Source organism: Sceloporus undulatus, chromosome 3, assembly GCF_019175285.1.
Source record: "Sceloporus undulatus isolate JIND9_A2432 ecotype Alabama chromosome 3, SceUnd_v1.1, whole genome shotgun sequence".
In the NCBI taxonomy this organism is placed as follows: Eukaryota; Metazoa; Chordata; class Lepidosauria; order Squamata; family Phrynosomatidae; genus Sceloporus; species Sceloporus undulatus.
This window is the reverse complement of record NC_056524.1, coordinates 214,358,948-214,374,171: the sequence shown is the minus strand read 5'-3', so window position 1 is coordinate 214,374,171 and position 15,224 is coordinate 214,358,948. Positions and strand designations below refer to the sequence as shown.

General features: G+C 46.6%; 2 protein-coding genes across 2 annotated transcripts in view; one reads left to right on the top strand and one right to left on the bottom strand.

The window, feature by feature from the left end:
* Positions 1 to 3,735: 3,735 nt before the first annotated feature.
* Positions 3,736 to 10,353, bottom strand: NKX2-3 (NK2 homeobox 3). Its single transcript, XM_042459546.1, has 2 exons — positions 9,974 to 10,353; positions 3,736 to 6,473 (listed from the first exon to the last, which is right to left on the bottom strand). Exons 1-2 carry the CDS (start codon positions 10,299 to 10,301, stop codon positions 5,788 to 5,790), a joined length of 1,014 nt encoding a protein of 337 aa, XP_042315480.1. The 5' UTR covers positions 10,302 to 10,353; the 3' UTR covers positions 3,736 to 5,787.
* The window catches only part of LOC121925939, a 7,416-nt gene continuing 2,535 nt past the window's right edge, over positions 10,344 to 15,224 (top strand). Inside the window, exons 1-2 of the mRNA XM_042458503.1 lie at positions 10,344 to 10,597; positions 12,859 to 13,013. Of these exons, the coding sequence (XP_042314437.1) occupies positions 10,344 to 10,597; positions 12,859 to 13,013 (409 nt within the window). The remainder of the gene's footprint in view (positions 10,598 to 12,858; positions 13,014 to 15,224) is intronic.

The following is a 15,224-nucleotide window of genomic DNA, read 5'->3' as shown; positions in this document are numbered from 1 at the left end:
AATGAGTTTTCATTTTAATATGTTTAATTATGCAAAAAAAAAAAATACAAAAGAAGCCGCCGTGCTGCCCCTAAATTTTGCCACCCTAAGCGGTTGCCTAGTTCGCCTATATGGATGAGCCAGCCCTGCCTTCCTTCTACCTTATATACTCTTTCCAAGACTATTTTAACTACCAACATACACACTAGAGAAAATCTGGGACCTTTCCTTCCCTGGAGAAGCAAAAGTTAAAAAAAAGACTTTGCACAGTTCCCGAAGGACAACTTCCAGTTCTTTTGGGGTCAAGCCATAACATTTCAGGAGGCTTCTCTCCATTTTACACTTTCAGAGAAGATGTGTCGACTGTATACAGACACACACACTTTAAGGACTTAGAAACCTGGAATAAGCACTACTACAGTACTTGGTTTTATTATCCTGTTTACACTTTCCTTTGTGTGTGCTGTGTACCTTCAAGTTATTTCTGACTTATGGTGACCCTAAGGCGACCCTATCGTGGCATTTTCTTGGCAAGATTTGTTCAGAAGAGGTTTGCCCTTGCTTTTCCCTGAGAGAGTGTGACTTGCCCAAGGTTTCCAGTGGGTTTCCAGGGCCAGGCTGGAAACTGAACCCTGATCTCCAGAGTCCTGGGTCCAGCTTTCAAACCATGCTGGCTCACTTACACTCTCCTTATAAAAGACAAATCTGATTGGAAAGGATGCTTTACCTAGAGCTCGCCTCTTGGAAAAGTTACTTTGGGGGGGGATACAATTCCCAGGAACCCCCTGCTAGACATCACTTGATTGTTGTTGTAGGTTTATTTTTTATTTGTGACCTGCTATATTGTATTTTATTATTTAATGTTAATATGTCTTATGTTAAATTATTTTTATAGAATGTACACCATAGGCAGGCTTATTTTATTTTTGACCGATTGTATGTACAGCGCTGTGTAAATTTACAACGCTCTATAAATAAAGCTTAATAATAATAATAATAATAATAATAATAATAATATCTAACTTTTCCAAACTCGGGGTTTTATCTTTTTGCTCATGCCAGGTCCGGAAGCAGTAGAAGGAGGTGAGAGAGAAAACACAAGAACCGATTGTGCCATTTTTGAATAGTCTAAATTAAAAATAAAACACTCCCTCCAAATGGCGCTTCCAAGTGGAAGTCTGTCTTCTATAGGATATTGGGGATTTTTACAAATGTGAACCCAGCTCATGATCTGAAATAGCACAGTTCATTCTATCATCTCCTTCCTTTCAAAGTACTGTTGAGATGAAACTACTCACCGAAAAAGGACCAAGAAGTAAAATCCTGGCATATGCAGTCACTTCACAGTGTAAATGTTGGGGGTCATCATTCTAAATACTATCAAATTCTAAATATTCTTGTCATAAAAAGGAGTCGGTAAATCTTAAATGGCTTTTCTACACTATATGTGTTTTTGTGTCCCTGGTAGGGCTGCTCCTGCTTTCTATTGTGTTTAGCTCTGTTGTTAAGTTGCTGTTGTTGTTATTCTGCTTCCCCCCAAAAATTGGGACACAAAGCACCGTACAGATTTAAACAGTACAATTAAAAACATACAAAAGTGTACATTAAAATGGAATTAAACTGACCAAATGCAATCAGAAGATAAAAGCACCCCCCAAAAAAAGAAAAGTACATGTCAAGACAGTTAAAATACTAAATACTGTATTCTTGGAGAAGAGAAGGTAGCCTGTTGTAGATACAATACTACCATCTCTTAATCATGGAGAGCCTTAGGCTTCATCTGCACTGCAGAACTAATCCAGTTTGGCACCACTTTAACTGCCATGGCCCAATGCTATGGCATTCTTGGAATTGTAGTTTGCTGTGGCACTAGAGCTCTCTGACAGAGAAGGCTAAATGTCTCACAAAGCTACCATCCCCAGAATTCCATGGCACTGAGCCGGGCAGTTAAAGTGATGTCAAACTGGATTATTTCTGCAGTGCGGATGAAGCCTAAATCCCACCTTGATTAAGAGATGAGAGTATTGTATCTACAACAGGCTGTCTTCCATTCTCTAGAGCATTTAGCATTTTTCATTGTTTTAATATGTACTGTTTTTAAGTCCTTTTATCCTCGGATTGCATTTTGCTAGCCTATTTTAATGTGCACTTTTGTAGGCTTTTGATTGTACTGTTTTAATTTGTAAGATGTTTTGTGTCCCAATTTTGGGGAAAAGCAGGATACAAGAACAAAGTAATAACTTGCTTTCAGAAGATCACACAAACCTCACTTACTGACCCGTTAATCCAGAGTAGCTGCTGGCCTTGGGACTCTTAGAGAGGGAGATCATAATCATGATCTTCCATAACACACAAGGCATTGGGCAGAAGGGAAGGAATTGTTGTTGTTGTGTATCTTCAGTTGCTTTGAGTCACTTTGGAGGTATGCTATTTAAATTATGTATGTGTCCTAAGAGGCCAAAAGCCACACCAAAGCCACGCTCCAGTCCTAAGGACTAGAGCACAGCTTTGGGCCACTTAAGATGCATGTGTCATTTAAATAGCATACCTCCAAAGTGACCCGAAACAGCTTTATTTTGGTCTGTCTGTTCAGGCTCTCAGTTTCCAATTTATGGCGACCCTAAGGCAACACTGGGGGGGGGGGGGGGGTTTGGCAAGTTTCTTCTAAGCAGGTTTTCCATTGCCATCCTCTTAAGGCTGAGAGAGTGTGAATTGCCCAGGGTCACCATGTTCTTGAGAGTCATAGTCCAACCCTCAAACCACTTCTCCAATAGGCCATCTGTTAACAGTAGCCAAGGTTTTAGTCAAGGGTGAAGGGTGTTGCTCCTCCAAAAAATTATCATTCTTTCCCCCATGAAATTTCCCTTCAATCCCACATTTCTAGCATGACTGAGGGTCTAATCTGCGCTTTGGAAATAATGGAGTTTGACACCGCTTTCATTGCCATGCCTCAGTGCTGTGGAATTCTGGGATGCATAGTTTGGTCAGATGCTTAGCCTTCGCTGTCAGAGAGCTCTGCTGCCACAACAAACTACAAATCCTAAAATCCTGTAGCATTGAGCCTTGGTAGTTAACGCAGTGTCCAGGTGCATTATTTCTGCAGAGAAGATTAGACCAGAGACACTGAAAAGTGCACACACTTAGAGCTCTTCTATTTGCTGTGTTCCCTTACTAACTTTCCCTGCCCCTTATAAAAATTGTATTTTCTAAATGGACTAAATTGCATGTTCATGTGTTCAACTCAAGTGTAATCTACTGCAAGGCCAGGGGCTTGGGAGCAAATTCTTACTTGGAGAATAATTTCCCCATCCTCTTGCTACACACTTCTTGTTAGCCACACCAACAACATTTAATGCGGATTAATTACCTCTCAGTATTCTTCAACAAGGATCTATAGTCAGGAGGGTTGAAGAAGGAGGTGGTTTCCCACATCCTTCCGCTTAAAGCTTTTGAATAAAGCAAGAATGTCAGTCAGTTAAGAGGAAAAGACTGTTATTATCTCGGATTAAAGGGAATTCAGTATTTATTACTGTAGTATGTAGAGAGATCTTGTAGCACCTTTGAGACTCACTGAAAGAAAGAAGTTGGCAGCATGAGCTTTCCTAGACCTCAGTCTACTTCCTCAGATGCATTTAGCACTAGGTACTAGAGGATCTCTCTGCAAACTGATTCTACAGACTAACACGGCTATATCTTGGAATTCTAGCAGTATTTATGAGTTTGTTTATATGGTTTGTTTAAATTCCCTGTCCTTGAAGGAACTCCACCGTTCAGTCTGACCTCCACCAGCGAGGAAGACAAGAGAGAGAGAGAGACCCAAGGCATGCCCCAAATGCCAAAGGTATTTTTCCTCCTGAGGCTGAACTGGAAAAGCTGCCCTGTTTGGGAGCCTGGTATCCTGGCTGCCCATTTATTTTGGCACCTCAGGCAGCAAAACAAGGATCGTCATAATAAATCAAGTCATTGCATATTTGCTGCCTTTACAAGGCGCTTAGGCTAGAAACTCTTGCCCCAAATGGGCAATCTTACTTTCTTCCCAATGGTAGGGCCGGCCCTGCTATTCCAGGGCCAGGTGGGATCAATTTTTGCACCCCAGCCTTGGTTTGCTAAAGCCCAGTGGCAGCTGGAGCAAAGGGGAAAGAGATGCCCTTCTATAAAAACCCACCGGCCTGACTCAGCCTTTCCACACTGGAGAAAGAACTCAGTTTGGCACCGCTTTACTTCTTTTCTAGCTCAAGGCTATGTCATTTGGGGAGTTGGAGTTTGTTGTGGGGCTCAGAGCAAACTCCAACTTCCAGAATTCCATAGCCTTGAGTCAGGGCAGTTGAAGCGGTGCCAAACCGGGTTATTTCTCCAATGTGGATGCTGCCTTCGAAACCACAAGGGCTGATGCCAATGCGGAGTGAAACCGAAGCAGAGACCCCCACCCCTCCCTCTTCTCCCTAGTCAAGCCTAGTGGTTATGGAGGATATATTGCACCTAGTTTATTGGATCTCCTTGCAGCAGTGGCTATATCGATACACGGAATAAGATACAGCAAAAAGAGGGGAAGGAGGCGGCGGATGGAGGGGACAGCCCTCCCTCTCTTCTTCCCTTTCGCCCAGGGCTTTGGGGGTCTTTGAAAGTGGGTCCCAGCCTCTTCCCTCCGAGGCAGCATCCTCCCTCTGCCCGGCCAGTTCCAGGGATCCAGAGGGTTCAAGTTGAAGCCCAAGCCTTCCAAGGAAAGCTTGGCAGTTGGTCCCCAAGAAGGCTGGCGGAGCAAAGAAGTCTAAGGCTGCATCCGCACTGCAGAAATGATCCGCTTTGACACCGCTTTAACTGCCATGGCTCAAGGCGATGGAATGCTCCATATTAGTATTTTCTTTTCCATACTAGTTTTTTCTTTCCTGGATTTTTCGACAGAAGAAACCTCCATTCTTGGAAAGACCTAACTACTTCTAATAATACCCAATTTGGTTCCCTAAAGTTGACCAAAATGGAAAAGTCTTCCCCCCACCGGCATCCCTTTCAAGACAATACTGCGATTTACCAACCTTCCTGGACTTTTGTTGGAAAAGATACTTTCCACAGCATACCATCTTTACTAAGGACTGAAGCAACATACAGGCATCTAACATCTCCATTTGTTGTGTTTTGTTTTTCCTTCTCTTTGATTTGTAACATCTTGCCTGATGAAGAAGCCCATAGAGCTTCGAAAGCTTGCAACAAGTCTATTGTGCATTTCAGTTGGCCGATAAAGGTATCACCGATGGATTTTTGTTCGTGTTGTCGGAAGAGTATGTAGAAAGATCTTGTAGCACCTTTGAGAGCAACTAAAGAGGGACGTTGGCAGCAGGAACTTTCCGTAGACTTCCGGCTACGTCCTCAGGTGCATTTGGGCATCTTGTTGGAATATGTAGATAACCTTCGTTCAGATCCGCTGACATTAAATAAGCGTTGTCCAGAAGGGTGGCTGCAGTCTCCACCTTGAACCTTTTGTACTTTGCAAAGCCACTGAGGAAACTTCAAATCCAACTACCATTCCCAGAATTCCACAGCACGGAGCCATGGCAGTCAAAGCGGTGTCGAAGTGGGTTATTTCTGCAGCCTAAACCGAAGTGTGGTTTGGCATTGGCAGACACTAACAGAGGCACCGTCGGAAAATCTTGCGGGTCATCCTTTGCTCTCGACTCCGGGGTTATTTTCTTTGAGGAAGGGCTGCTTCTCTCTCTCTTTCTCTGTGCCCCCCAACTGTCCTCTTGGCATCTTCCTGAACCGGGGCTGGAAGAAGCCTTCCTCGACGCGACAAACACTCCCTCGGCGGCTTTGCTACCAGGCTCGGATGCTTTGGCCGCAGGGAGGCCCCGGGGGCCCCTGGTGCAAGGGCTGGGCCCCACTGGAGAAGCCCCCCATGTTCACAAAAGGCCCGACAGGCGCTTGCAATGACGACGGAGCCCCGCCGCCTCCGCCTCCCGTCGGGTAGTTGCAACCGTAGCTCCCTGCGGTGGCATACGAAGCTGCGGGGGATCCGGTGTAGGGATAGTTGGGGAAGCCGTTGTAAGGGTAAGGGCCGGCGGCGGGGTTGTAGGGAGAGGTGTAGGGCTGGGAGCCCCCCAGGCAGGGCTTGCCGTCCCGCACCAGGACCGGGACAGCCACCCGCCGGGGCGGAGGCATAGGCGAGGGCTGCTGGTGCTGAGATGACGGCGGTCCTGCGACTCCCGGTGCCGCCGTCGGGTTCCCGATCTCGAGGGCTTTGTCCTGCCTCTGCCGCTTGCACTTGTAGCGCCGGTTCTGGAACCAGATCTTCACCTGCGTGGAGGTCAGCTTCAGGCTGCCGGCCAGGAGCTCCCGTTCCGGGGCCGAGAGGTAGCGCTGCTGCTGGAAGCGACGCTCCAACTCGAAGACCTGCGCTTGAGAGAAGAGCACCCGCGGCTTCCGACGCCCGCGAGCCGCCTTGGGACGCTCCGAGCAGGAGGAGGAGGAGGACGGCGGGGACTCTTCCGAGGGGTCCTTCCCTGCAAAGGGACACACAGAGAGAGGGTGACACTCGTCGCCAAGGAGGACCAGGCACGAAGGAGGAAAATGTTGGACGTGACCAAGGGAAAAGCTAGAAACACTCCCGCACTGGTTTGGAACCGCTTTCACTTGTTGTCTGACTCGTTACTATGGAATTCTGGGAGTTGGAGTTTGTTGTGGGGTCCAGGGCGAAGCGAAGCTCCGCTCTGGACCCCACAACAAACTCCAACTCCCAGAATTCCATAGCCTTGAGCCAGAAAAAAGTCAAAGAGGTGCCAAACCGGGTTCTTTCTCCAGTATGGATGCAGCCCTAAATCCCTGCTTTTTAGTCATTCTCCAAAGGGAAGACATTTGGGACATAAGGTTTAAATGGAGGACATGCCAGAAAAAATGTAAGACGTGACCAAATAAAAAAGCTTAAAAACACTCCTGGAGAAAGATACGCAAATCCCTGCGTTTTAGTCCTGTTCCCAAGGGAAGAGGTTTGGGCATTCCTCCGGGACAGAAGGCTGAAATGGAAAAAGGCAGGGTCAAATCAAAGCTAAAAATACTCATAGAAATGTAAATGTAAAAGGAGGACCTCTGGTACCCTGGAGAGAGAGAAAAGAGGAAGAGTGACTGGGAAAAGAAGGGGCTGGTTCCAGGAGATGGGGACTAGCTGCGTGAGCGCAAGGGGACTTAGGATGCACCTTTGTTGTGTGCCTTCAAGTCAATCCGGATTTATGGAGACCCTAAGGCGAAGCTACTATGGGGTTTTCTTGGCAAGTTTCTTCAGAGAGAGTTTGCCATTGCCATCGTCTGAGGCTGAGAGAGCGTGACTTGCCCAAGGTCAGCCAGTGGGTTTCATGGCCAAGCAGGCATTCCAGCCCTGCTCTCCAGAGATGTAGCGCAACACACAAACCACCTTCCAAAGAACATCCGAAGATCCTACTAGTATTTAAGGCGGGAGGAGGCATGGCATCACTTTTCCTGGGTGACAACTTCTTGAGTTGCAGCAGGATTTTTTGGGTTTGTTTGTTTGTTTTAATTCCAGATATTCTATTCTAATGGGGCTCTCGGTGATACTGAGGGCCCTGGATTTCTACCCTCAAGTCCTGCCCTGACTGCTAGCGGTGGGTTTTTGGTCCAGATAAAACCAAGGAAATGTTTTCTGGTGTTTTCCAAGTGGGCTCCATTTTATGGCGCCCCATTCCTAGGGTTTTCTTGGCAAGATTTGTTGAAAGGGGGTTTGCCCTTGCTTTTTTCCCAATGGGTTTCCATGACTGGGTAGGGATTCAAACCTTGGTCTCTGGGAGTCTTCCCTAGTCCAACACTCAAACCAGAACCCTAGACTGGGACGAGTTAGGCCACAACAAAGCCCCCGATCTTCCACAGCCCTGCGACCTATGCCTGCTTTCTCACAGACTGAAGTCCCATCACCTCTAAACTAGGTCCAAAACGTACTGCAGAAGTAATCCAGTTTGAGATCGCTTTAATTGCCCTGGCTCAGTGTTAGGGAATCCTGGGATTTGTAGTTTGTTGTGGCACCAGAGCTCTCTGACAGAGGAGGCTAAATGTCGCACAAAACTACAGTTCCCAAAATTCCCTAGCAGTGAGACAGGGCAGTTCAAGCGGTCTCAAACTGGATTTTCTTTTTCCTGCAGTGTGTTTTGGAGCTAAGCCTCAGCGCCACTGGTTGCAGCAGCCGACAGGTCCCAGGAAAGGAAGAGTAACTGAACTGGAAAGGAAGAGGGGACTCTTTCTGCAACCAAGGAGATCGCTGAGCACAGGGACACCAGTTGTCCTCACCGCAAAAGAGGACAAGGCACCACCAAATGTGGGAAAGAAAACCGGAAAACACTCATAGAAATATACTGTAAATTCAGGCTTTTTTAGTCAGGCTCAAAATGGAGGACATGTTGGAATTCCTCCCGGACAGAAGGCTGGAATGGAGGGTGTGACCAAATGAAAGCTAAAAAAACACTCACGGAAATCTAAATGCATGCTTCTTAGCCCTGCTCCAAACGGAGGGGATTTGGGGAGTCTTTCCTGGACAAAAGGCTGAAATGGAGGTCAGGACCAAAGAAAAGCTAAAAACACTCCTAGAAATATAAATAGAAATAGAAATGTATATAAATCTAAATCCAGGCTTCTTAGTCCGACTCCAAATGGAGGGGATTTTGGAATCTCTCCTGGATAGAAGGCTGAAATGGATGACATGGCCAAAGAAAAGCTAAAAACACTCCTAGAAATATAAATTAAGTATAAATATAAATTCAGGCTTCTTTCACAAAAGTATGCAAGACAGGAATGGGGCGATTTATATATTTAAAAACCTATAAAAAGCCCACCACACCACATTTTGATATTTAACATTGCATACCATCAGCCCCCCCATATCCATGGATTCAACCAGCCAGGGCTTCAAAATATTCCAAAAATCTACAGATCCCCCCAAAAATCAAACCTTGAATTTGCTATTTATATATAAGGGACACCATTTGACCATGCAAGTCTATATAATGGGAGTGGAGCATTCGCGGATTTTGTGGAACCAAACCCAAGCGGATGCACCCAAGGTCCCACTGTATTTCAAGTTGTTGTTTGTTGATATATTGCCATCCATTTACATTCTGGGATTTGTAGTTTGTTTCAATTCTGGGATCTGTAGTGTAGTCTCAACTGCCCAGCTGGCAGGGACATTTTTCAAACCCTTCAGTCTGGGATTTTCCTGCTTTTCCAGGAAAAATGTGAAGCGCATTAGGGATGCGCTTGGGTCTAATGCACACAAGGCATGAAGCAGAAGAAGCCCTATTGATGTGGGTAGGACTGCTGCCAGAATTTTGCTTGATATCCCTGATGGGGGGATGCTTTGTGGCTTGTCTCCCACGGCCAGGAGGCCTGGAAAGGGGTGGTTTGAGGGAAATTCTGGACTAAGATGCTGGCCTGGCCGGGTTTGGAGGTAAGAAAGGCTCCGCTTGCTGCTGTTGTTATTGCTGTGTGCCTAGTCGTTTCTGACTTATGGAAAACCTGAGGCGAAACCATGCCCTATGTATGAGGAGAGCCTTAGGGAGCTGGGTATTCAAAGATAGAGCAGTATTAGTCTGTAGGATCAGTCGGTAGAGAGATCTTGTAGCACCTTTGAGACTGACTGACTGAAAGAAGTTAGCAGCATGAGCTTTCCTAGCTTTCCTCAGATGCATTTAGGTCTACCAAGACTCATGCTGCAAAGTCTACCAAAACTCATCTTTCTCTGAAGATGCCAGCCACAGATGCTGGCGAAACGCCAGGAGAAAGACCCACAAAAAACTATGGATGCCGGCCATGAAAGCCTTCGACTTCACATTGTTCAGAGAAAGTTTGCCCTTGCCTTCCCCGAGGTTGAGAGAATGTGACTGGCCCAGGTGGGTTTCAGAAGAAAGCAGGGACTCGAACCCTGGTCTCCAGAGTCTCAGTCCGACCCTCAAACCACGCTAGATCTCTACCCTGCCCCCGAACAAAAGCCCTTTTAGGTACGCACCGATCCCGATCCCTGAGTCCCTGGCTACCGCCGTCGGATCTCCCTGGTGGGCCACGATGCCCTTGGTGCCCCTGAGCACGGCCTGGACGTAGCTCCCGGGGGAGAGCCCCCCGTCTCCGCGGCCCTTGGCCCCGTCGGCCATGGAGAAGAGGAAGGGCAGCTTCTCCTCCTCCTCCTCCTCGTCCTCCTCCTCCTCTCCGTCGGAGAAGCGGGCGCCCAGGAGGCCGGAGGCTGGGAAGGGCGGCTGGAGGGCTCGCTGCTGCTGCTCCAGTTTGAGGATGTCCTTGACGGAGAACGGGGTGGAGGAGGTGGCGGGGCTGGGGAGCATCCTGGAGAAGGGCCGCCAGCCCAGCCGGACTAAGGGGCCTCCATGGGCGGGATCCCCCTCTGCCTCGCCGGCCGCAGCCTCTGCTCTCTCTGGCGCCGGGCTCCGGAGGGGCGTCGGGCCTCGTCACGGCCGAGAGGGGCCGGGCTGCCTCCCCATTGGAAGGAAGGCAGGAGGAGACGGCCCCTTGCGGCCCACGGAGAGCCCCGACGGGAAGGGAGAGCCAACGCGGAGCCCGAGGGAAGGAAGGAAGCCCGGGACGCGACGTCGGAAAAAGAAAAGCCAGGAGGGGAAGGAAGGTCGGTGGCTCTTCTTGCTCTCGCTTTCTCTGTGTTTGTGTGGGAAGATCGACGGGAGGGTTGTGTGTGTGTGTGTGTGTGTGTGTATGTATGAGTGTGTGTGTGTGTGTGTGTGTGTGGAGTGGTAGAGAAAGGAGCCCACCCAGAAGCCCCCCCCTTCTAGGGTCGCACCGGCGCCGCCTTTTCCTGGTCCACAGCCACTCCCTTCGCCTGGATCTCTCGGGACGCCGTCTCTGGGCCGCCCCGAAGGGATCGGGCTTCCTTTCACATCAAATAAATCAAATAAACTTTAATAATTAATAATAATAATTGAAAACTCCAGAAAAACATGGAGACACTCCCCGCCTCCATGGAGGGGAGAACATGGAGGGAGAGGGGAAGGAAGAGGCTGAAGAAAAGAAACAGGCTTTTATGGCTAGCATCCATGGGGGGGGGGGGGGGTCGGACTATGAGGCCGTGTTCTGGAAGAGTTTATTCCTGACCTTTCGCCAGCATCTGTGGCTGGCATCTTCAGAGAATGCTGGCATGGAAGAGAGTGAGAGGTGTGTGTGTGTGTGTACATATATACATATACCCCATTATCTTCCATGCCACCATTCTCTTCAGAGAATGGTGACATGGAGGAGAGTGGGGTATATGTATATGTATGTGTGTGTGTGTGTATATATATATATATATATATATATATATATATATATATGATTATGTGTGTGTGTGTGTGTGTGTGTGCACTGTCTGTCTGTCTGTCTGTATATCTCTATCTATCTATCTATCTATCTATCTATCTAGATATACTGCCTGAGCCTGGGTTGGGAAAAGTGATTTCCATGTTAATCTGTTGCTGAATGGCAAGGCCTCCGAGTGGGAGGATAGGCAAGGAGGGTTAGTGTCTGTTGCTGGCGAAACGTCAGGAATAAACTCTTCTAGAATATGGAATTCTGGGAACTGTCCTTTGTCGCTGCGCCGGAGCTCCCGCTGTCGTTTGAAATAGGCTTAGCATAAACTCCAGAGGAGGAAGCCCTGTCAGTAGCCACTCGGACGTTTACTACTCGGCGGGTTTCCATAGCTGAGCGGGTATTTATTATTTATGTTTATTTAATTGCTATTTCCGAAGGGACCCAAGGCGACTTAAAGTAACAATTCTAATAAATAAATAAATAAATAAATAAATAAATAAAAATTCCCGTACAACAATTAAAACAAGGGATTTAAGCCCTTGGCTCCGCTCTGGTGCCACAACAAACGACAGCTCCCTGAATGTCATAGCCTTGAGCCATGGCACTTAAAGTGGTGTCAGACCGGGTTGTTTCTGCAGTGTGGATGCAGCCTGGCTGGTAAAGGTGGGGAGGCAGTGCCATGGCTTCATCCTATGAAATCTCGCCTTCTGCTCCAACTTTTGGGGGTCAGTTTGTGTTCTTCGGATATCGGGACTTTACATGGCAGGGAAACGGTTTTGCTTTTTGTTTTGCACTACAACTCCCAGAATCCTTTTGCCTGTAGCCACAAAAAAGGCGGGGGTTGGACTTGCAGTCCACAAAAAGTGAACTTTCCCCATGCACTGAAATATAGATTGTTTCAGAAGACTGTCGGAAAACCTTTCGCAAATGAAGACGTGTCCAGTAGACCTGTTATTGCCGGTATCGTCTCCCTCACAATTCTCTTTTTCTTTCCTGTCTGCTGAAAGGTGCTACTCTTGTTGGTGTAGCGTGGGAATGACGAAGGCTGCATAGGATGTAGCCATGGCAGTGAGTGCTATTTGTTGTTGTTGTTTGCCTCTAAGTCCTATCGTTTCCGATTTATGGTGACTCTAAGGAAACCTATCAAAGTTGAGAGTGTGTGACTTGCACAAGATTTGAACCTTTGCCTCCCAGAATCCTAGCCCTACGCTCAAACCACTACAGTAGGCTGGCTTTCTTATAACTTAAGGCCTCTCATGGGGTTTTCTTGGCAAGTTTCTTCAGAGGGGGTTTGCCATTGCTATCCACTGAGGCTGAAAGAGTATGACTTGCTCAAGCTCATCAAGCGGGTTTTTATGCTCTAGGAGGGAACTCTGGGAAACCAGGGTTCAAATCCCTGCTCAGCTATAGAAACCCACCAAGTAAACTTCAGCAAGTCACTCTCGCTCACCCTCCAAGCAACCTTCCTGTTTGTAAGTATGCATCTGAGGAAGTAGGCCAAGTCTAGGAAAGCTTATGATACAACAGTGGTGCAAGATCCCTGTATTTACTAACCTTTCTCTTAAATTCTGTACTCTCTAATAGACATCACAGAGACAGAACTAGTCAGACTTCACTTGGCAAGAGTTCCAGAGTTGCTACTGACAAGGCCTGCTTTCCTCCAGTTCTTGGATGGACAGAAAATAAACCATCCTGCAATGGCCTTAAAACAGAGAAGGAACAGTCCAGGTGTAAGTCAGGTAAACTGGATCTCAAGACTCAGATTTGATACTGGAAGGTGGAAAGGACACCTATATTATTCTTCGCTTTAGGCAGCAAAAAGTCTTGGTTTGGTTCCTGGTTGCAGCCAGGGACTTTTAGTCACCCTGGGATCAGAATATTGGATTAATAGCGATAGCAGCTTCATTTATATACCACCTCATACAGACTCTAAGTGGTTTCTAACTGTAAGCTAATTGTCCCCAATAAGCTGGATACTCATTTTAGTGACTTCAGATGGATTCAAGCCTGAGTTGAGCCTGAGCCCCTGGCTGGGCTGGTTTTGAACTCACAACCTTATGCTTTGTGATGGAGGGCCTTCCCTGCCACCATCAGGTGGATTCAGATTTAGTCTGTTTTTAACATGAGTAGATTTTATATTATATATTTTATAGTGTGCATTTTACGTGATTTTATATATAGATGTTTTAATTGTTTGAATTTTATAATACTTTTAGTGAGCCGCCTTGGGCCCCTCCAGGGAGAAAGGAGGGATATAAATGAAATGAAATAAATAATCGGACATCTGAAGGTGAGGGAATGAGGGAGAGGACTCAAAAATCACTTTACACATGCAGCCTGAGATAGATAGATAGATAGATAGATAGATAGACAGACAGACTCAGCAGCCCGCATATGTAAAGTGGTTTTTGGGTCCTCTACCTCCTTATTCCTTCATACACACACAAACACATATATTGCACTTTAATCACTGCTGAGTGTTTCTTAATGAAAGCTTATGAAATGAGTGTGAGGCTGATGTGGTCCCTTCTTGGTGGTTGTATGTATGTATATAGGGGTGTGTGTGTGTGTGTGTGCGCGCACGCACACACACACACACACACACACATGCATGGATGGATATATATCTATATCTATGTATCTTTCATCACTGCTGATGATTTTTAATGAAGCTTTCCAAAAGGAGTGCGAAGCTGATGGGTGTCCCTTCTTGCTGTTTTTTTCCGGGGAAAAGAGTTCCAGCTGCAGGAAGAGAAGAAGGGAACGGAAGGGAAGGGAAGGGAAGGAGCCAGGCTCGCTCTGCGAAGGCGCCTGGAGCGAGTTGGGCATTTAAAAACCGAAAACAGAGCAGCCCTTCCCCGGCGGGCTATATCCTATTACTCCGCTCTGACTTCTTTCGGGATCTTTCTTTCTTTCTTTCTTTCCGTCCTTCTTTCCTTCCTTGCTTGCTTTCGAGGGGGCGGGGGGGGCAAAACAAAAAGGGGCTCCTAAAGCCCCCCAAGGCACAGATTTCTGTAGGGACGGTTAAACTGGACAGTCCTAACACCGGGTTTCGTTGGAAAATCATTGAAAGAAAGTGCCCCATAGACAAGTGTGCATTTCCTTCGGTGGGGTGCTCCCCAAAGGAGGCAGGAGGACGCCCAATGCGGGATCGGGGCCCTCGGGCAGACCGTCGGTTAGGTTTTAATAATAATAATAATAATAATAATAATAATAATAATAATTATTATTATTATTATTATTATTATTATTATTATTATTATTATTATTATTATTTATATCCCGCTTCTCCAACGGTCGAAGCTGCTTATGCTAAAAATATCCATACAATACAATAATACAATAATGTTTCATTATATCCCAAACCCTGCCATCCACAATAAAATGCAATTAAATTATTGGACAGTTATTAAAACAAATATTAACAACAGGGCAAAGGCAAGTTAGGGCAATTATCAAATGAATAGATACAAAAGGTTACTGGGAGTCGATCTTCAACTGGAAGGTTTTCCTTTATGGGGACCACCAGCCTCTCTCTCTGCTGACAAGAAAAGGGAAGTAACTTTTCCAAGGGACCTGTGTAAGGTTCGCAGCACAGGATCGTGACTTCTTTGTGTCGGGATGGATTCGCTTCAGGGCCCCCTGGGAGAAAAACGAGGCATGGCACCCTTTTCAAATATAAATCACAGTGTCTCAGTCCCACCGATGTATAACGTTTGTATATGAGGTCCCTGTGCAATTTGGGATTCTTCCTACGAAGTTCAGGGAGGCTTCCATTTTGTCATTCCGCGATTCCTTTGGAGTGATCACCATTGGAATCATTGATTTGTTTTAACAGGAAGAAACTGCTTTAACGGGAAGGAAGGGCCGACAAACCCTTCTGGGGTTTTGGCGAGGGCATAATAATAATAATAATAATAATAATAATAATAATAATAATAATAATAATA

Excerpts from the sequence above, each read along its gene's own strand:
- NKX2-3 (XM_042459546.1), bottom strand. The coding sequence starts at position 10,301 with ATGCTCCCCAGCCCCGCCACCTCCTCCACCCCGTTCTCCGTCAAGGAC. Across the intron at positions 6,474-9,973 it reads GGACTCAGGGATCGGGATCG|GGAAGGACCCCTCGGAAGAG; the intron begins GTGCGTACCTAA and ends GTCCCTTTGCAG.